The following is a 23274-nucleotide window of genomic DNA, read 5'->3' on the forward strand; positions in this document are numbered from 1 at the left end:
ATTGAGCACTCACTTTCCCTCTCTTCACACGTGTAAATTAGGGATGCCAGGAGCATTATGGTAAGATAACATAATTTAAATGCTAATATAGCACTGGATAAAGAGTAAGTGCTCAAAATGTGTTCACCATGATTAATAGATTACTATTATCTTTCAGCCTAAAATAGTAGTGTCCTTGCCAGACAACTCATGCCAATATACACCTGTCTAACTACCAACTACAACCTGCCATCACTCCTTCCCATAAAAATCTACATTCCATTTGGGCTCATTCATGACCAGACCATCTCTACCATAATCAAAATCTTCAAGTCAAAGTAACCACACTGCCCAGAAAATCACAGCATTGTCACAGTGTGAAGAAGTATAAAGTCCAACCCCATCATACGTAGAAATTGTCTGCCAAACTGTCACTGAAGCCATTCAAAAATCCCAACTTGTACAACTAAATTATTCTTTATAATTGTAAGGTTTTGTTCAATATAATTATATTATTTCTGACAGTTATATCAAAATTATTTTAAAGTGGGGTAATCTGATCTTGCAGAACATTAAAACTTGCTATGTTAGTCCATGTAGGATAATACGGTGCTGAAATACATTTTCTTATATAACAAACAAGAAAAATAACAATTTGTAATTTTATCTTCCTAGAATATGTTTTTTTTTTTTATTCAGGGATTTCTAAACATTTTAACATTGCATGAATTTCACTTTTAAACTGCTACGAGGTCAATGATAACTATTAGAATGTCTCATTTTAGGGACTTTTGTTTCCCCCGGAATATGATAGATATTTAATGAGATATGACCTTACCCATGGACTGATCTCTTTCCAGTCTTTAAAACTGATTATACAACTGCCTGCTAGACATCTCCATTTGGATGTTCCATAAAAATAACAACAATAATAATGGCTAATACCATAGCACTTACTCTGTACCCAGCACTTTCAAAGTACCTCATTTATATTTTCTCAATCTACATATCACAACAACCTTTTGGGTAGATAGATATTCTTCTTTCCATTTTTACTGAGGAAACCGAGGTACAGAAAATTTAAATAACCTGCTCAAAATCACACAGCTACTGAGTGTCAGAGCCTGGATTCAAACCCAAAAATACTCACTCCAGAGTCTGGCTTTTAGTCACTGGCTGTAAACCATTTCCATTCTGTTTCTCACAGACCCTTGAAACTCAAATGCCTGAAACAGAACTTAACATTTTCAACCATAAACCTCATGGGTTCTAACTCATGGGTTCACCTATGACCTCTCTCACCTATTTGCCTAGGCAACAACATGGAGCTCTGAATCTGAGTACCCTCCACGCTCACCCAGACCCATCATGACAGTTTTTCCTTCCAAACACATTATTCCTCAAATTGTTTTCTCTTTCCTAGTCTAGTCCAAGGAATCCCCCCCCCCCCCACCTCCCGCTCTCTCCCTCCCTCTCTTTCTACCTCCCTCCTTTCTCCTGGATCACTGCAATAGCCTGCCTCCAATCCTGGTGCATTCAATCTATTCTTTATTCTTCAGTCAACCTGAGTTTTCCAAAAACGCAAAAGTATGTCGCCCTCTAACTTAAAACACTTCAACAGCTTCCTATTATCCTTAGTCAAGTGTTCAAATCCCTTAACATGGCTTACAGGGCTCTTATGATTTAGTCTGTGCTATTTCCCTAGCCTCACCATCAACCCTGGACTCACTGCTCCAGTCAGACTCCACTTCCTTCAATTCTTCAAGCGCAGTATGTTTTCCTTGCCTCAGGGTCTTCATGCACCTTGTTTCCACTGAGCGTCTGCACTATAGAATACACCACATTTCTTCACCTAGCAAATTCTTACGTATCCCTTGGGTTTCAGATTAGATGTTACTTCCTTGTGGAAGCCTGCCCTTACCTGCCCCAGGCATGTGTTTAAATGGCTCCTAAACTTCTCTTACTACAGCATGAATCAGGCTCTATTATGATAGTTTTTTTAAAAACTCTCTGCATTCACCACTAAACTATAAGCTTCACAAGTCCAAAACTGTTCTATTTCATTTAACATAGCTACTCAAAAATATTGTGAAATTAATGAATAAAGTATGACACAAAAAGGCTGAAGAGAAGTGATAGATAGTATATACAAGCAACTACATACTCCTAAATTAAAATATCTATTTTCTACCCCAAAAAATAGATTTGCACAAATATTCTGTGTGAAATAGTCTATAATAGGAAGTTAAAAAGAACTAAAAGGAATGGTAAGTGACCATGAACAAACTATCATAGAGAAAGAATAAATGAAGGCCAGATAAATATAACTTTTGAAGCTCAATAAATAAGTTTTATTTAATATCATGGGCATGGAGATATACACAAACTTTCATAAGATTACTGAAACAAGAAGTAAAATTGAAGATAATTATTTTGATCTGTGATAGTCTTGAAGAGAAAGTAGATTGAAGATTCGGGAAATTAAGGTTGATAGGTGTTCCCTTTACAACGTGCTCCAGCCTCCTAAATACATGAAGAGCAATGTTAAGTCTGGAGGCCAGTGGATACCGGACAAGGTCCCTGTAGCCAAGAGAGGAAACGGGAACCCCTAAATTAAGAGAAGACAGGACCACAATCATTCTGATCAAAAACTTCTTACCATTATTATTTTTTTAGGATCAAAACATTGTGGATTCAAGTTTTGAACATCTACTATCATTTAGGTTCCCGAAGTGTAAGTCAGTAAGACAATCTCTCTCTGCTTTCTGTAGGCTCCACCTTCTGCAGCACCAGAGACTCATGATTGGCCCCCAGCTCTAGGTTCAGGTTAAAGAAAAAGGATGCTGAGATGATCTGGAATTATTTATAATGGGGTAACTTCAATGGATCAAAGAAAACCATCACTGAGTAACACCAACCCCGTCTTACGGACATTAGTACAGACGGACATTTAGTTACTATATGTGACCGAAAAATTCGTGTGGTTCATGTACTTCTGAGAATATCTGCTTAAAACCAGCCTTCCATGGAGATTAGCATGGTAAAACTCCAAGAGAGTAACTCAGGGGTCATTCCCTGATGGTTCAGTCTACACAGTACCATCTGTTGGTGTTCAGAAGTCAATGGGAAATTCAGGTCCACAGATTTCAACAGAACCTGGTGACAGAGTTAGTAAGTTACTTCCTAAGCAAACAGGACCTCACACAGTACCCCAAGGCAGGTAATGATACAATTAGCACAACCTGATTTTTTGTTCTGGAGGCCTCCAATGTTGGGGAGGGTCAATTCAGTGTTGTTTTATCTTATTCTGATACAATAAATAAAGTATGAGCCTAATTTACATCAAATACTTACGCCTCACGGTTTAAAAAATCTCTAAACTCCTATTCATTCATATTTTAACTGCAACACCACCATCTTTCCCCAGACTCCCTATATATTTGAATTGAGTCGGAAAGAAAGTATATCAAACCTGGCAAAGAATGTGACATTATGTCCTCATTTTAATTAGAAAATATTTTTTTGAAAAGGATCCATATGTAAATCCTCTTGAATGGAGAGATTAAAATAAATGTTACAATCTAATTAAATTATTTCATATAAATTTCATTTGCAGCTTTCTATATGGAAATTTGTAGAGTTATGGAAAACACTTAGCAGAATATTTCTGTTATGCTAAGACCTCAAAGCCCTGCTATATTACATCCTTAAGGATCTTGCATAGGGAGGTAGAAAGGAGACTATGAAAGAGATTGTCAAATGCCCTTAAGTTTCAGAAAGGAAAATACAGTCATCTAGACACTGGCCATTAGAATGTTTATTAATAAAATATGTACATTTTTTCAAGTTATTTCTCTTCTTTAATAACATGTTTTGAGCTTGTTGGATTCTCTCCCCTTTCTGCATGTTGATATCTTGTCTGTCTTCCTTATGGCTACCAACGGCACCAAGCTTTGTGTGGGAAATTGTCATTTGTAGACACAGCATCTTTGACTTTTTTGTGAGACTGCTGGTGTTGCTTCCTTTGATAAACAAAAGCCCCTTTCTGTGGTTTGTGTGGTTCTTCTAGGGAAGGCCTTAAAGAAATAATTAGCTAGGCTGGTAGTTTCAGGAGAGAGAAAGTGGAACTTTAATGCTACCAGAAAAATCTATTTTTTGTTTCGGTCAACAATCAATAGGTATTTTTGGGTGGCTACAAGTCCTTTATAAAATGAAAGTTGTCAAGACTCAAAAAATAATCTTTAAGCAACAAGAAGCATGCACAAATGGTGCTAATTTTGACTTGCTGAGGTTTTTTCCCCCCCATTACCGCATTGATCTCAACAGCTGTAGGTACTTAAACTCTCTTTCTGGAAAACCTTGCACCCTACATTATGCGCAAAAGAAGAAGTAGGGACAATTAATGCTGATTTTTCACAGAGCCCTGGGAGCCACTCAGGAGGAGGATAGACATTCTTCCCCCTGCCACATTACCTTCACGCTCACCAGTCGCACCAGCTTCTCATAAAATAGCACAGTAAGATTCATTAGGAAAGATGGAATTTTTATGTATAAGAACAAAGCGAAAAGAAACGGTAAGAGAAAGAAGGGAAAGAAAGTTGAGCTAGTCTCTTTCAAGCTAAGGGTGCCTCAAATGATATGTAATGAAAGGTCTTTGTGGATTTGACTGGGTGTGTGTGAGCATTTATGGCACCTGTGTCTGTGGGGGGGTGTCCACACCAGCAGTCATGTGGTAATACTGGTGTGTAATTACAGAGCACTTAACTGCATTCAGTCATGGTTTGCTTCTCTGATAATTTCCACTTTCATTGTTCAAGAGGCTGCGGACACTCATAGAAGCTGAGGTTCAAGTACCTGCAGCTGTTGAGATAACTGAATGTTGTAGGCTGTTTTTAAAAGTTTCCAGTAGGAATGCTGTTTAAGAGGGAAGTTTGACAGAAGTACAGGTAAAATATTCTACTTACCTTTCCAAAGCCATAAAATCCTAAATCTATAAACGGATCATTCTTTATTCCTCCTCTTCATTTCACAAGCTGGCTGAGCTCCTTTTCTCCCCAGCCAGTAGCGCCGGTCCTCCTTACCTGCTATTAAATTCTCAGTATGGAAAAAGCTACTTCGATTATCTATTCAGCTCCACAGACATAGTCCCTATGTTGTCTGTCTTCACTTGTGATGTATAACAGATTCAGACATTTAAAAAACACGTTAACCTGTTTATATGAAAGAATAAAAATGTTCCAAAAGGGCAAAACCTGGCCAAATGTGAACACAAATCTGCTTCCATTTCCTTGCATTTCCTTCTGCCAACCACAGCTCCTGAATGCATTTTCATTTGTGTTTAAAGCATTAAGTTTGAAACATTACAAAACAGAAAGGTAACAAAAACAAAAATTAATTTCATATCAACACAAGGGAGAGAGTATATATTTTGTCTTCCATTTTCCAAAGACCCTTTATTTCACCAAAAAAAATATGGGCTTTATTTAGGAATAATGCTGCTTGATTCATTACTATTATTCTTTCTTTTTTTAAGATTTTATTTTATTTATTTATTTGAGAGAGAGAAAGAGCACAAGAGGGGTAGGGTCAGAGGGAGAAGCAGACTCCCTGCCAAGCAGGGAGACTGATGCGGGACCTGTCCCGGGATCATGACCTGAGCCTAAGGCAGTCGCTTAACCAGCGGAGCCACCCAGGTGCCCTCATTACTATTATTCTCACTTTATTGTATTTTACAAATTGTCTGTTCAAATTAATAAAGAAATTAAGAATCTTTATTAAATTCCCACAATACAAAACTTAACTATTGCTTCCAATGTCTGGTAGTTTCAGTGAGCAACACTGTCTCAAACTATGAGTTACATTTCTAAATTGGTCACTAGCAGCCTAATTACTTCTGGTTGAAGTGTACCTTTTCCCTTCCTCTGTATGCGTGTGTTTAGATAGAAACAGATGAAGATGATGGATGGATGGATGGATGGATACATACATACATACATATATAATACACAAATGTTAAAGTAATAATAGGGGTGCCTAGCTGACTCAGCCAATAAAGTTTACAACTCTTGACCTCAAGGTCATGAGTTCAAGCTCCATGTTGGATGTAGAGCTTATTTAAAAAAAAAAAAAAAGTAAGTGAGAAAAAGTAAATAGGGTAAAATATTACCAATAGGTAAATCTGGGTAAAGAGAGTACAATTTTTATTTTTGCAATTTTTTAAGTCCAAAATTATTTACAAACAAAGTTTTAAAAATTTACATGTGGCTTACACACATACAACCAAGATTCTGGCCTCAACTCCTGACTCTTGCCCTCTTTCTCCACACATACCCCGAGCTCATCATACAAATTACTTGTAATTTCCTCCAATGGACGTCCTGTTTCGTTTCCCTGGGGAATTATGACATGATGTTCCAGATAACACATGAGGCCATCTCCCCAGAAAAGCCTTTCCCTGCTCTTTACAGGCAAGTTAAGTCTTTCTTCTTTGTGAGAAATGTATTTACTTTACATGTTTGTCTTCATTATAAGACAAAAAAAAAGTGAGACTGCACTGGGTGTGACCTTGGTCATGTCACTTTACTTTTGTATGCCTCTGTTTATTTATAATATGGAGATGACAGCACCTACTCTTAGGGCTATTTAGAGGATTAAGTGGGTTAAATCATGTAGTGTTTAGAGCGGCCTGAGGAATAGTAGGTGCTCCATGATGTTAGTTATCATGGGGGTGTGATGGTGATAAGTGGTACAGTATCAGAAAAGCACTAGAATGATAGGAGGGAACATGGTATATCCTACACCAACCATTGCAGAAACTTACTAAATATTTTCAGGTGAGTGCATGAATGGATGCTCAGGGAGTACATTAATATTAAAGGGAAGAAGTAATGAAGGTTTCAACCACAGTGGTAACAAGGAGGAGAGAAGGAGAAGACGAATTTGCAAAGCCTTCATGTAAATGTGTATCAGGTGGTAATCCCTTGACTATGGGGTGAGGGGGAAAGGATACACAGTATTACACCATCGTTATCTTAGGACCTTCACGAAGCCCCATTTTAGGTGGTATTTCTGGGATATGATTACACTGGGACCTTTAGCACTATCTCCACCAGGCGATACGGATCAGCTTCTGATAGGGTCAAGTACTTCTCTGTGTTATGCAAGACATTTGTTTAAAAGTTTATTATATCTATGTGGCGATCTTTAGTCAGTGTGTGGTTGTATATATTTGAAAGGATTCAGATCAAAGACAATATATAACCATATAACAACATAATAAATTTTAATGAGACTTATGAACAAGGTGAGGGAACAAGAAAAAAAAATGTAACAGCCTAGGTGTCATTATTTTTAATATTAATTTGCTCATTTATATCCTATATGGCTTTTAGAGAAAAAGTGACATAATCCTGGCTCAAAACCGTGTTTCATCAGAGAAGCGAACTGATTTTGTTAAATCAGTTAAATCGATGTTAAGAATATAATAAAATAGGGGCGCCTGGGTGGCTCAGTCGTTAAGCGTCTGCCTTCGGCTCAGGTCATGATCCCAGGGTCCTGGGATCGAGCCCCGCATCTGGCTCCCTGCTCAGCGGGAAGCCTGCTTCTCCCCCTCTCATTCCCCCTGTTTGTGTTCCCTCTCTCGCTGTGTCTCTCTCTGTCAAATAAATAAATAAAATCTTTAAAAAATATATATATATATAATAAAATAAATGCAAGAATACAAATATATCGCCTCTTAATAGCATTTTATTTAAAAGTTTATAATTAGAGCACTTGTAATACACAAAATGTTTAAAAGTTACACAGGCTGCCTGTAGGAAGGACTTTTCTTGTAGGCAGAAGGAATGGGGACCTTGTGTTTAAAATGTGTGGAATTCATAGTGCAATATGGGGCTCAGTAAATCAACAGAATCCATAATCTGAAGGGAGTGGACATAACTTCCAAGTTATTCCAAAGTTGCCGGGGGGGGGGGGGGGGGTAGAGGTGGAGAGAGATGGTATCAATCTGAAGATTTCACTTGGCTCTGGTTTAAAATCCAAAGGAAAACAAGAACAGAAAACCACCTCAGCAGTATCTATCTGCTGACATACTCCAAAACACAAAACTGCAAACCAGTGTCCTTTAAAGAAATCCATACTTTAAAGACCTCTGCCACTTCCCAAAGTCAGTACTATGAAAAGGAATAGGGATATTCCTGGGTGAGCCAGATAATTGAGAATAATTATCAAAAAGATGCATTACACAAACATCATGATGAAGGGGTTCATAAATTAAATCCATATTTCGTTTTAACAAATTTTTATAGTATTCTGACTTGTTAAAGTGTCCTGAGAGTGGCAGATGCTATTTAAAAGCAATGACAATAGTGTTTTGAAAGTATGTATAGTAATAGTTCAGAAAATAGAGCAGCGACATTTTCTACCTTGATCATCATTAATCAGCACCATAAAATGTTAGCTGCAAAGAAGCACGTAGGTAAGCTTGGCCCACCAAAAATAAGGCATTAGAAAATAGATGAATTCTCATGTAGAACAAGTTATTTAGGAAGAAGTTTAAGCAAGGTTTGTAAAAAGTGACGGACAACAATTTGTGAAAAAGAACATTTAGGCGTAACCAAGTAAACTGAAAATAGTTTGGTATCAGTATTTGTCTCTATGGAAGACGGCTGGGGAGTCAGTTCCTTTAGATCCAATGTGGCTTGGGTTGATTTCAGCTGGAGCTGGGTGTTTATGCTCTATGCCATTTTCCCAGCACTGAACTGCCTGTAGTGGAAAAGACTCTTGGAGTCCACATTGCGGGATTTCTGCACAGCTTCAGCAAAAAGTTTGGTCACCTGAAAATGTAAGGGTGGGAATCTTAGTGACCCACATGCCACAAAAGTGAGTATTTAATGAAGCAGGAGTGAAAGGTCAGTTTCTGCTCCCAATTTCCAAGGGACATGTGATGAAAGACACAAAAATTTTTATTTATTCGGGACTTTCTTCTGTATTTCAGACCTTACCATGAATAAGCTAATCCCTGCCCCTCAACTCCCCCAGGGATTAAAACCGACTCGGGGGAAAAAAAATATGATGGGTAGAAAGTTACTGAGTCTTGAAGTACAGTTCTTCTCCGTGATAAATTTGGTGGGTCATGTCCAAGTGGAACTCAGCATACCTCATGTGATCATTTTCTGTGAATTGGACAAGTGCTTGCACTGTGTCTGGATCTTCAATTATCATTAACCTGTTGCTCTTTTATGGTGCCTTTCATTTAGAAACAATGGAATAAAAGTTTGTATCTTTATTCCATGCCACACCACACTTTTTATTTAAAAGATAATAGTATGGCTAATGAGAGAGCATGGCTATCCGTGGCTTTTGATTATTTCAATTGCTTGATCACCAGTTGTCTCAGTTAGGCCATGACCTACCCTAATAGCACCAGTATTTTAGATTCTATTTAAAAATTCTTCTCCATTCTGAATGTTACAAGAAGGGGAGAAGAGGGATGTGCATATGCTGATGAATACTCTTAAGGGTGACACAGAAATAAAAACCTGCACGTAGCTGTATTTAAGGAAAAGAACATACCTGGAAATTAGTGAGGAGAGCAATTCCACTGTCAACAGCTGTCCTCCGAATCACATAATTATCATGGACAAACTTAGTGTTGTTATTGGGGAGGTTAATCACCAGGTCAATACTGCCATCTCTAATCAATCTGGAAGAACAATCAAAACAAACAAAAGTTTGTAGGTGGCAATGTATATTTTATAATTAGTTTTCAAAATACTAAAGTAATTATTCTCTTACGCCACTCAAGTCAATGCCATACTGAGTTGACTGCCACTTGCCCTCCTCTATTCCTAAATAAATGTTCAAATTACACTCATTTGGGGGTTATAATTTTTTATTGTGTTCTTGAAAGAATTCTGGTGAAAGTCTAACTAATTAAATGGAAAGATTTTTCTTTCTCAAACGCTTCATCTACCCATAGAAGAATTGGTAATTTGATAGGTATTTACTTATTTTACAAGGAGGTTTTTCTCCAGTATTGAAGTCCATTCCACCTCCATACTCCCAACTCCCAGATTAACTTTACCTCCCTGCCTGCTTCCCAGGGCCTCCAGCTAATGCTATGAGAACACAGGTCACCTGATTTTGAATTAAATCACTTCACATTCTGTTGCTGGGCTGCTATACATACTAGGAGACATTTAAATGTCAAAAACATGAAGTAATGCTAATCGTTGTTTTACAAAGTCCTAACCAAGTGCTTATAGCTTCATTGGAAGTCTACTAAGGTCTGAACAATTTGCCCTTCTTTTATTAATTTGATAATGATTTATAGGTTACCTTCTTGAGAGCCCTAACAAATGGTAGCCATTTAATAGATTGTAATATCCTAGAACAACTGAGAATTATCTCTTATGTACCTATGCCACATATTTCTATAAGTGTTGATGTAATGTAGTCCCTAAAGACTCACATAGTGCACTAAAATAATATGTCTTACCAAATCTAATGACGACATAGCCTGAGGCATAATAACCAACCAGATCAGAGAATAGTAAATTAGGTAATTCAATGGATGGCATTACCCTACCACTCACCACAGTCTCCTGCATATAGCAAGTCCTCAATAAATTGGACTGATTTATTGACACACAACCTCAGTGAAATGCAGCAGGTCAATCTTATATTTGATATACACATCTATATACAATATAAGCTTGATGTAAAATATAAAGTGCTGCATTACATTCTTCATGTCTCTGACTCTCATCACTGAGATCTTGGTGTCCATCCAGAAAAGCATCCTTACTAGAAAATATCTTGAAAGATGCTATGTATCACCACGTAGACATATGGCATTATATGTTATAGTAACAGAATGGTTCATGAGAATGAGATTTTACAATAAATAATTCAGATGAATAAATCCACAGATTTATTCATCTGAAATGGCTAAGAGGACTTTTAGAAGACTTGCAATAGGGTAAGGTGAAGTATTCACATCATACTAGTTCCCGAAGTTAATCCTCTATCTGTAGGAGGATAGAAGTCTGCCCAGTTCTTACTTTCTGATGGAAGAGAGGCTGGGATTCTGTCCTTCCTGAGAGGGCCATGCCACTGGGGTGGCAGGGACATTGTTGGCATTGAGCCAGTCTGACGTGGCTTCCGTGGCAAAGAGCTGCATTTAAAATGGAAAAGTCAGTTACTGTATCACAGGGAAGGCTTTCATGGAGCAAAGAAACCTACTGGGACACATCCGTCATGTAAAACATGAAGTATAAGAAAGTGGTGTATATGAGAAGCAATAATATCATGAATAGAGATTTGGACTCTCTGTCCAGAGTCATGGGCACTTTAAGTATTTTTAAAATATTCTAAGGAACAATTTAATGACCTCAACTGTAACTGCTTTTGTAGAAGAAAAAAAATAAAGAATTATTCATGGCTGAGGATTCATTGTTATCAAATCAACAAAGCCCCATGACCACAGGCCCACTCTGAGCCTTGGGAATCATCTTGTTTTACTGAACCGGGCTTTGCATGGAGGTATTCGTGGCAAAGAAGTTTTGCCTATAACTGCAACAGCTGGAAACTATGACTTCATTCGGAAACAAGAAAAGGAAAAAGGAAAAATATACTGGAAACGCATTGGACCTTTGTCCCAAATCTGCGTAAACTAAACTTTCTAAGTTTTTAGCTGGCAGCTCCCGTGGAGCTTATGGTACCTTTGTTAAAACTAGTCTTTCTAATAATTTTATTCTATTGAAGTTTTTAAACTAATCACGTTAGTTAAATCATTCAAGTTGAAAGGATATATTTTGAGGTATTTCATTCCTTAAGATTCATTAATATTCTCTTTTGTGAATAGATTTCAATGTTTATAGAAAATGACTTGAAAAAAATTAATATCACATACCTTGAAGCCTTCATTGTGTAATTGTTCAGCCACACCAAGGAATCTGGGACGGAATGATTGCTGAAATTAAGAGAATTTGACAAAATTCACTTTCTAGATACACTGCTTTTCATTTAGTCACGTGCAATATGATATTTACTCGCACCATCATCCAAGGCAATGCCATATGTTGCCAGGTGCTTTAGATTCAAAGGTGACAAGTTCAGTCCTTTACTCCTCCTATAAGTAAGTACGAGTTCTTACTTATTTCTCTGATATAGATAAGATTACACCCATTGTCTTGCTCTCTACAGTCTGATTTTTCACCTTGTGCTCAAATTCCTCTACTCTCTATTTAATCCACTTTGTCTGCAGATTAAGATCCACCTCAGTCCTACAGGGATCCTTCCCCAGGTCAGGGAGAATTTAAAGACACCTGGGGTAGGAGTCCAACACCAGCTCAGCCTTGCTAATCGTTCTGCCTGCTCAACCGGCTGAATTCTAACTTGGTCCCGCTCTTAGGAGACTGGGCCCTGTCCTAGCAGCTTGTGCAAACCTCCCTTCAATAAGTCAACCATTTTGGACTCAATTTTGCATTAACTTTAAAGTAAAGAGTAAAAGAATGGGCTCTGGAGTCACTAAGCTGCCTTTGAGATCCTGGCATTACCATTCATTTTTAGTGTGTCCTTAGAAAAGTTAATGTCTTTGAGTCTCCATTTCTTCCTTTTTAAAATTGCAGTGAGCATAGTAGTGTATCTATTTCTTGGGACTCTACAATAAACTGTGTGACCTTGAGCAACTTACTTAACCTCTCTGTGATGTACTTTCCTCATCTGTTAAATGGAAATAGTAACAGTGTCTATGTCAACAGGTCCTTGTGAGTATTTAATGAGTTAATTCATAAGTAAGCATTACTTAAGTGTCCATATAGGAACTTAGTCCATTAATAGTTGTTGTACAAGGTTACTTGTCCATTAATAGTTCTCATTAAGTATTCATTGTTAATATTAAGATGTTTTTTTCTTCAGCCTCCCAGAGGCTAGATTCCTGCCCCTGCACCATAGTTTCCAAGCCTGGCTTCGTCTACTGACTGTCATACTTCAAATACAAGCCAACTTCCTCTTCACATATATTTTACTTCCAGACAAGATTCCCTCATGTTCCATCTCACCATTCAGATATGTTCTTAGAGCCCATCGTTGTGAACTTCCTAGAGCCTCAGCTGGACCCATCTGGTTTCCAGGTCCTGCTTTCCCTGGACTCCTACACATTGTCACCAGAGTTCTTCCATTCTGAACTTACCCCCTTCCTGTGACCACAAGCCAGTATTTGCAAGACAGTGGTCACGGTGAGAGAAAAAAAGGCTAAGTGGCCTACCCAAAAATCAGTCCCTTACCTTGACCTCATTAACTTGAATGTTTGAGTAACTGAGCTAAATAGAATATGAAAATCATACACAGTTAAAAACATATCTATTCTGCCTTTTGGCTGAACATTTTGGCTGTTTTCCCTTGTAAAAAGTTTATAAACAGATGAAATAATTTGGTTATTTCAGTAAATGTTTTATAATCTATTTAGAAACCATATTAGTAACAGCTAAAAAAAAATCAAGGAGATGATCTTATTTCAGAATCTCAGAGAAACCAAGAATTGCGATAATAAAACATATCAAGATCCTTGCACAATTTTGATAATGTTCAGCCCATAAAACCTCCTAATATTTACTTGCAGAGGCTTTCTGAGAACAGATCTAAATCCTAGGAAAAGACTCCAAAGACTATGTTCAAATATAAAATTCTTTCAGATTCAGGCCATCTCAATCCCAGAACTGCAGTTTTATGAGAGGAAACTATTGGCAAATAGAAAAGATAAATGCAACTGTATGATCTCAGCTAAGGCGGGCTCAGGGGTTATTCATGGACAGTCTTCTAGAACACAAATTGTAACCATGCCCAGGATAGTAGCTTTCCATTCCTGCTTAGGACCAAACAGGAAGAAATGGGCCTTAGGTGCAAGAAGCTCATGGCTAGACATAAAGAAGGAAATAAATAAGTATAAAATCAGAGTAACTCAGTGACATTAGGGTAATTTAATGAGGCATATGGCAGTCTCCTTACGAATAGGTTAGGCAGAAGAAGAGGACAATGACTTTTCAAGTTTGATTCTGCTTGGAAAGCAAGGGACTGAATTAGATGCCATTTTAGGTCTCTTCACATTTTAAGGTTCCTTGAAATGTAGTAAATATGCATGAAATATTCTAAATGAACTTCTTAATTTTGTCAAATCTCCCTGATTTGGAACAATACACTGCAACCTTCTGCTAAACACAAGACAGACTTAAGTAAGCACCAGAGCACAGTAGAAGATGCAACATAAAGTTGTCCAACCACTTATTTATTAACTGATGCATTATATACTGAACAAACTATTCTCAATTTCTTAAATTTTCCCCTAGCAAAATGTCACTAATAATATATGGCCATGTGATAACGTAACATTGAAACCATTTTCTAAAATATCATTTCGGGGCACCTGGGTGGCAAAGTTGATTAAGCGTCCAACTCTTGGTTTCAGCTCAGATCATGATCTCAGGGTTGTGGCACTGAGCCCTGTGTGGTGCTCTGTGCTCAGCTCGGAGTCTGCTTGAGATTCTCTCTCTCCCTCTCCCACTGCCCCTCCCCCCTCAAAACTCTCTCTCTAAAATAAATAAATAAATCTTTAAAAAATATATCCTTTCACAAGCACAGTGGTCCTCAAAATGTGGTTCCCCAGGAAATTAGCATCACCTGGGAACTTGTTTTAAAATATAAAAGTTAAGGGGCACCTGGGTAGCTCAGTCAGTTAAGCATCTATCTGCCTTTGGCTCAGGTCATGATCCCAGGGTCCTGGGATCAAGCCCCACATCAGTCTCCCTGCTCAACGGGGAGCCTGCTTCTCCCTCTCCTCCCAGCTCCTGCTCTCTCTCGCTATCTCTGTCACTCTCTCTCAAATAAATAAATAAAATCTTTTTTAAAAAGGTATAAATGTTTGGGTCCCACCTCAGATCTGTGGAATCAGGAACTCTGAGAGTGAATCCCCATAATCTGCATTTTAACAAACCCTCCAGGTGATTCTGATGCACACTTAAGTTTAGGAGTAGGAGGGAAGAGGGACTAGGAGACCCATCCTTCACTCATTTTGTAATTTGAGGTGAAGATCCATTAACCTTGGCCAAAGTCACAATGAAAAATGTTGAGGAAGGAGTACCAGAATGTAGTTTTTTTCTTTGCTATTTTAAAGTAAAATAAGTCAGCAAGTCCTCTAAGACCTGCAGACACTAGTCAGAACCTCATTATGGAGCTGTTTCAATGCTGTCCCCCAAGTGGAAAAGATAAATATCCGACATGACAGTATTGGCAGTTCCCAGCCGGGGAACCACTCTGCCTTCTGGTCTGGGGTGTTGGCTTTCATAGCCACATTATAAACTTCTATCAAACATGTATTGAACACTTGTGACACATAAAACAGCCTCTCTACAAAAAGAAATTACAGCTGTCAGCTTGCATCTGAGTAGCCCCGGATTTAATAGCTGATAGAAAATACCTGGGTAAGAAACCATTTGTTACTACAGGTGAAAAGTACAAGCTGATTTATTTCCTGGAAAATGTTTGTAAGAAAGCCCTTTTAAAATGAAAAAAATATATACATTTCCTCCAATTATCATTTTCACATTATTCCAACTTCTGGCTGCAGAACAGAAAGCCAAGTTAATATTGTGTGGTGCTGTGGACTCTGTAGGGACGTCTGCATCGACAACTCTATGGTTGTTCCTAATGATTCTGTACTGAAGATAAAAGGTTATTCATGTCACTTGGAGTTGTCTTTTTCAAATAAAATGCTTGCTTTGTGTTTCCGAGCAATGCTGAAGCGCAGATGTCAGGATGGTGCTTGCCACTCCACAAACATCGCTGAATAGCCCAATCAGAGGGGAAAAAACAGTGAGTGCTCTTGATGTGCTCTAGAGTAAATCATTTATTGTTAAAGGGTGTTCCAGATAACTTCAAAACAGGGCAGAGTGCCTACTCATAGCAACTAAAAATAAATCCTGATAGGATGAAAGGAGGCTGGAAATATTGCAGGGAAAACAAGGATGATTTTGTTGCCATATAAACCTACATTATGCCTTTCTTATGTTAGGATCTAGGCCTATGGAAGACCTCTTGTTAGAGACCCAGTGCATGTAAGAGTTGACAAGAATCCTTTGACAAAATCTAAATCTTGACTTTTTCACCCCTAAGTTCTAGTTATATACAATTGATGTTATGAATATTTCAAATTCCCCAGGTGGTTTGTCCCATAGCATTTAACTTTGGGAGGGCAGAAACAGAGGGTCTGTGTGTATAAAGGAGTAGGGTGGGAAAGAGAAAAGAAAGAAAAGGTTAGGAAGACTACAGTATAACAGATTAGCATGTGTGTGCCCTCACACACACACACACACACACACACACACACACACTCTATTTACTAAATGTTAAGAAGTGGCTGATACTTGCTAGTAATACATTACTATTTAAAATATGTGTTGGGCGCCTGGGTGGCTCAGTTGGTTAAGTGACTGCCTTCAGCTCAGGGCATGATCCTGGAGTCCTGGGATGGAGTCCCACGTCGGGCTCCCTGCTCGGCGGGGAGTCGGCTTCTCCCTCTGACCCTCCCCCGGCTCATGCTCCTCTTTCTGTCTCTCTCTCATTCTCTCTCTCTCTCAAATAAATAAATAAAATCTTAAAAAGAAAAATACGTATTAAATTACCAAAAATAAGAAAAAAATGTTTCCTGGCTCAGAGTCATTTTTACCTCTCCTCCGTAATTTCTCTTTTTCCCCAATTTTCTCTTGCAACCTGTTGTGAAAATGAATGAGTTAAGGTATCTTCAATTAAATCCTTGTGTTCATAGCAGGAAGCTGGGTCAAGGTGGGGAGATAAAGTGAAAAGGCCTTTCCCTCAAATAAATGGGACAAGTCCTGACTATCCTCCTCACCTCTCTATGAAGGAATAATAAAGCAAATTAACTGCAGTGGTGCTGGTTACCAGTGCTCATCTGTGTGTGAATTCTATGCAGCATCAGGCTAAGTGAATGATTATCTTAAGAAATCAAAATGCAGTGGTGGATTTCTTTCTTAGAACTTCACTCAAGAACTCAACAAAATGTGTTCCTTTGTATTTACTGGCCTTAAAGCCCATTTATACATTAGCAGTCCTTTTTTTAGGTCGTTCTCACTTCTGACTTTATATATTTGAATGAGTTTATGTGAATTATTCTGACCACGCTGAATCATGTTAAATAAAATGATTTTTTAAAAGTACAATGCATACTGAAATATGGAACCTTAATTACTTTGTCCACAGTTTCTAGGAAGCCTAGGTAAAAGCCTGGGGTTAGACTTGGTCCCATGCTATCCAAGAAGATACCCAGTGAGTTTTCTAGCTATTAATGCTCCAGTTAGTATATACTGTCATGTTGTTCGGTTAAATTTATGACGCGTTTTTAAAAGCCACTCTCAGTGAAAATCCACCAGATGGTGACAGAGAGGCTGTCCTTGAATGGCTGGGAGCAGCAGCTCTTCCTTGCCGCCCACACTGAGTAGGTCAGAAAGTGACTCTTGTCCATCTCCTGCTGATCAAATCTACCACAGCTACTAATATTTTATTAAATATAATTTTATATTAAACATTTCTCTATTTTTTTTTTGAAGATTTTATTTATTTATTTGCCAGAGAGAGAGCACAAGCAGTTGGGAGTGGCAGGCAGAGGGAGAGGGAGAAGCAGGCTCCCTGCTGTGCAAGGAGCCCCATGCGGGACTCGATCCCAGGACCCTGGTATTATGACCTGAGCCGAAAGCAGATGCTCCACTGACTGAGCCACCCAGGCATCCCTTAAACATTTCTTTAAATATACTTTTTAAACTTTGTAGTTACAATAGACACATATCTAAAGCCCTAACGTTGTGCACTTACACACAAGTAAAAAGTTCTTTGCAAGAACTCATGTAGCTGTTGCAATACTGATCTCTTTTAAAAAGAATGTACTGAAAGATAAAAACTTCGGTGGGCAGAACCTCATTCCTTTGAGAAAACTCTTTTTACCCTACAAAACCCTCTCTTTTTTTTCCACCCATAAAGCAAAAAATTCTGTTCACTGATGCCAAAATCACACAAATACTTCATAGGGATCGAATTAATTTTTGCTTAATATTTCCTGCAGCACTAGAACCAAACAAGGCACAATTTTATACATCACTGCCTTCTTAAACTGGTATTTTATGTTAGCACTATTACGATTAGTTGTGAAGACGGGGACTAAGGGCATGGACTCCTCTGAATGCCCCCAGGTCTCACATTAAACTTTAAGCCATAACTGGAAGTTCGGCAAATACTCTCACACTTGTGACTTAATAGTACTTAATACTCATCTATAACATGATGAGACTCTCATATGGTGTGATGTGTCTCCAAACTGCCATTATGCTTCACAATTGCAAGTCATCTTGTTAGCCTCTGCTCTAACTGTCTCCATCTCCCTTTTGGCACCTTTATGAAGCAAAATTCCAAGTTGCTCTTTGCAGAAACTTCTCCAAAGCCACTGCCCATCCAGTCTCCAGAGTCTAATTTGCTGATATTAAGACACCCTAATGAGATGGTATCTATAATAATCACCCACAGGCTTGAGAATACCTGGTACTGCTCTAATTATATTTTCATTGATTTTTATGTAACTATGCAGGGTTTGAGCTTATTAAAAGTACGGCAGGAGTGATATCTAAGACCATCTATTGTTTTTATAGGACCCAAGAATTACTAATCTTAAATGTAAGTGAATGACCAGGTGGAAAACATTTAGTATTTTTCAGGAAATTTACAAACAGAACAGTCTGTATATTCTTGCAATAATTATTCCAGGGAGTAATAAAAGTTTCCTGACTACATTTTTGCCCTAAGATTTCTTTTTTTTTTCCAATGGAATCTACCTTTATTGATCATTAGTGTACCGACATAATATGTACATTTTTTTTCCATTTTTTATTATGTTATGTTAATCACCAAACATTACATCATTAGTTTTTGATGTAGTGTTCCATGATTCATTGTTTGCATATAACACCCAGTGCTCCATGCAGAACGTGCCCTCTTTAATACCCATCACCAGGTTAACCCATCCCCCCACCCCCCTCCCCTCTAGAACCCTCAGTTTGTTTTTCAGAGTCCATAGTCTCTCATGGTTCGTCTCCCCCTCTGATTTCCCCCCCTTCATTCTTCCCCTCCTGCTATCTTCTTCTTCTTTTTTTTTTAATATATAATGTATTATTTGCTTCAGAGGTACAGATCTGTGATTCAACAGTCTTGCACAATTCACAGTGCTCACCATAGCACATACCCTCCCCAATGTCTATCACCAGCCACCCCATCCCTCCCACCCCCCACCACTCCAGCAACCCTCAGTTTGTTTCCTGAGATTAAGAATTCCTCATATCAGTGAGGTCATATAATACATGCCTTTCTCTGATTGACTTATTTCGCTCAGCATAATACCCTCCAGTTCCATCCACGTCGTTGCCCTAAGATTTCTATTTGATGTGCAGTAATAAACCAATAATGCCCTTTTCATTGTATAAAGATATTCTCTTTTAATTATTTCACTTTGCTTTGACTTAGAAGACTTACCACATAATGATATTCAAGAACCTCCCCAGTGTATTGTGGGCTGGGCTCTGCTAACTTTCTTAAAGCCCATTAAGCTACTTCCCTTCAAGAACTTTCAATCAGTCCTAGAGTGAGAAAATCCCTCAAGTAATGCCCATGTCTTCTTCAGCTTTGGATCTTTGACATTTACCAATGGTCCTCGACTTGAAAAAGTTCAACTTTATAATAGTGAAAGCTATACACATTCAGTACCAACCATACTTCGAATTTCAACTGTTGATCTTTTCCCAGGCTAGCGATTCGCAGTAGGATACTCTGTTGCAATGTGGGCTAGTGGCAGCTCCCAGTCAGCCACACAAGCATGAGGCTAAACAACCCATACACTTAAAACCATTCTGCTTTTCACCTTCAGTACAGTATTCAGTAAACTGCATGAGGTATATAATACTTTATTATAAACAGGTTTTTGTTAGACGATTTTGCCCCACTGTTGGCTGACATAAAATATTCTGAGCACACTTTAGGTTGGCTACGCTAAGCCATGATGCTCGGTAGGGTGGGTATAGTAAGCGCATTTTTGGCTTCTGACATTTTCAACTTATGATAAGTTTATTGAGGCATCACCCCACCATAGGCTGTGGAAGATCTATAGTAGAAATTGAAATGTGAATGAATGAAGGTAAAGAAGGAAGGAACAGAGGTCAGGAAGGGATCATACAGCTTCAGCTGGGGATGTGTTGCGTTTGAGACAGCCAGATAGAGGTATCCAGCAGATGGTTGGAAATACGGGATGATGATGGATGAAGATAAAGGTGACAGTTATGGATAGGACAGTGGATACCACAGACATGAGCTGGCAAAGGGGAAAGTCAAGAGATAGATGGAGACAGAGACAGAGAGAAAGAAGAGGTAAGACCCAACTTTATGGAAAACACACGTTCAGGGGCTAAGGAGGAAGAACTAAGAGCAGAGCACATAGAAAAGATACAACCAAGAAATAGAAGAGATTCCTGTTTAAGGCATCCTAAATCCTTTTCAGAACAAATACCCTTTTCACTAGAGACTTTTTCTTTCTGCTTATTTATTCACTTATTTGTATTGATTGCTGCAATGGAAAAAGGCAAAACTCAGGGAACATATAGAGAACAAACGTCCATTTTTTCTATTAGTTGCTGTTTTCTTTAGTGGAGCTTAAAACAGATCTCCCCTCTTTTATACCACAATTAAGGTCCTTTCCCAGCCACTCCTAGCATGTGCCCAGGGGCATGCATGCAACCACACACCAACTTACCTGGATTCCAATCAGGATGCCTTTCTGGGGTATCTTAAACCCTGTGGAAAGCATTGCTTTTAGGAAAGCTGTGTGAATACCTTCACCAAAGCAAGCCACCTGTTAAGAATAAATTTAAAAATAAAATAAAAAGAAGCAAATACTAGTCAACAGCTCTTACCGATAAACAAATACAAATGGAAAGCACTTTACTCATAGAGCCCTTTGCTAGATTTTATTGAGTTGCCCAAAGACCATGCAGTCTGAATCCTGGGATTAAAAAGCTGGCCAGGGCAGATGTATCTTATGTTTTTAATTAAGCATAATGAAAGAATAAGCAATTCTTTCTCTATCCAACAACACTCCATGGAGCAACATAACTGGATTCTACTGTGAATTATTTGGATACAAATCACAGCTTCTGGTCCATAATATGGTAAGTTACCAAATGTTAATATGACTTAATGTTTAAATAATGGTATATGTTATGTATGCGATGCCACGGTGCGTGAATTCATGGGTCAGTAGCACAAATGCATAACTGCTGATCACTTGGTTAGGAGTCATTTTGTACAGCTTATGAGAGAGCTTTCTGAGAAATTCAATAAATCCAGGAAAATCTCAAGGACCTTTTTTTAAAAAAATCATTTTCATAAAATGAACCAAAATAGACTAGTTCTGAATACCACAGCCATATGTAAAAACAAACAAACAAACAAAAAAAACCCATTCCAAACTAACATATAACGTTGGGATATACAGAAGTTTCAGCTAGGGTAATTGTGCTACTAGATAACGACAAGTCAAATGGACCCCATAGCTAGAGAACAAGGGGTATATTTGAGCATGACGGGAATAGACTCTGCCACGCATATCATCACTTGGCACAGGTACAGAACCACCATTAGAGTAAATAACACTGATGGCTAAATTCATTCTTTAAGCAAATGACTCCCTTATTGTGAAAGGGATGTTCTCATGATTATGACCTTCAGCCAACCACCAGTACATGCTGCTTTTCACTCTACAGCAAACTCTTTCTTTGGTCAATTAATGGCCAACTAAACTCAGTAATATCAACCTCAGTTAATGAAACCCAAATTCTACTGACAGGACCAGGCAATCCCATCATAAAAGCATATACAACAACACACAAGAGGTTTCAGCAGTTTTCTACAAGAAAACATAGAAAACAGTCAGATATTCAAGTAAGCTCAAGTCTAACATCCTTACCTTACCACTAAGAAAATAAAACAGCCTTTACCTAGATCAAGAGGTAAAGGTTTATTCAATCCCACAAGCCATTTGGACACTGAAAATGTCTCTTCAAAGCATACCTGAGATTTCACCTAAGCTAGAATTATTATTCTGATTTCAGTTATGAAATAGACCTTGTAATATCACACTCAGTGACACCTGGAAGTATGACTCTAATAAGAGAAGAATTAACTCTATACTTCTGAAATAGATCACAACAAAGGTGAGCTGAGTTTCTAAGTCTTTCATGTTTTCATAACAACTCCAATAATGTATGTCCGGAGGCAGAATGGACATAGGCAGTGAAAATAAGTTTACCACACTAGAGAAAACAGCACAAAGGAAAACAGATCTCTCCCTGATCTGAACCCTGGATCTGCTGAAAACAGCCCTGCTACCAAGTGACTATGAGATCACGGTGAATCTGAAGAGCAGCTCCTTAAACAGCAGAGAACTATAATGCAGGCCCCTCATTTTAAAGCTAGGTTTTCTCACCTAGTCAATTAAAAGCAGCCGCAAAGGAGCTAAGAGAAGGCAATCGTCAGTCCAAATACAAATAAGATAGCCATTTATTCCTCACTGCCTGCCTTCCTGTCTCCCTTGACTTCTCATCACAGATGTTGCTTGTAACCAGGCAACCACATAAACATCACGTATTTATTGTAATTAAATATTTTCCCCTTTCAGGTGTTCCTTAATAGCAAGAGGAAACAATGATGCCTCACAGTCTGATGTTGCCACTCTGATGTGCACTGATGAGGATCTGAAGGTTGTATCTAGTAAGTCTGTCAAGGGCTGGGTGATTCATAAAATATCCTGACACTGACATGTATGGAACTTTCTAGAATCTGACAGCTCTCTACAAGAAACACAGTTCACATTCTTAAAGAAACCTTCAGCTGACAAGAGTCCCAACGCAAGTGAAGAGGGACATCCAGTGGCCAATTCCATTATAGGTTTTAGATAATCCCCAGGAGGTGCAAGTTGCTTTTGAAAGTTGTTTTGGGATTTTGCATTTATCTACAGATTCCACAATGTTTAGGTCCACGATCTTTCTAATGCTGTACAGTCATTCTACATATTGCTAGTAAAAATCCAATGATTTAATTTCATAGTAAAAAGAGGTTGAGGGGGGTGGGGGTGGGAAGTGCTGTTACAGAGAGACCTTGAAATGAAAACTTAAAATAAAGCAGAAAGACCCA

At 38.3% G+C, this 23274-nt stretch overlaps 1 protein-coding gene across 1 annotated transcript in view; it reads right to left on the reverse strand.

The window, feature by feature from the left end:
* Window positions 1-8066: 8066 nt before the first annotated feature.
* The window catches only part of CPS1 (carbamoyl-phosphate synthase 1), a 122325-nt gene continuing 107117 nt past the window's right edge, over window positions 8067-23274 (reverse strand). The window contains exons 34-38 of the mRNA XM_032403000.1: window positions 20837-20935; window positions 11894-11953; window positions 11043-11155; window positions 9553-9682; window positions 8067-8813 (exon numbers count right to left, since the gene is read on the reverse strand). Of these exons, the coding sequence (XP_032258891.1) occupies window positions 8715-8813; window positions 9553-9682; window positions 11043-11155; window positions 11894-11953; window positions 20837-20935 (501 nt within the window). The 3' untranslated portion in view covers window positions 8067-8714. The remainder of the gene's footprint in view (window positions 8814-9552; window positions 9683-11042; window positions 11156-11893; window positions 11954-20836; window positions 20936-23274) is intronic.

This window comes from Phoca vitulina, unplaced genomic scaffold (assembly GCF_004348235.1).
Source record: "Phoca vitulina isolate PV1807 unplaced genomic scaffold, GSC_HSeal_1.0 scaffold1, whole genome shotgun sequence".
In the NCBI taxonomy this organism is placed as follows: Eukaryota; Metazoa; Chordata; class Mammalia; order Carnivora; family Phocidae; genus Phoca; species Phoca vitulina.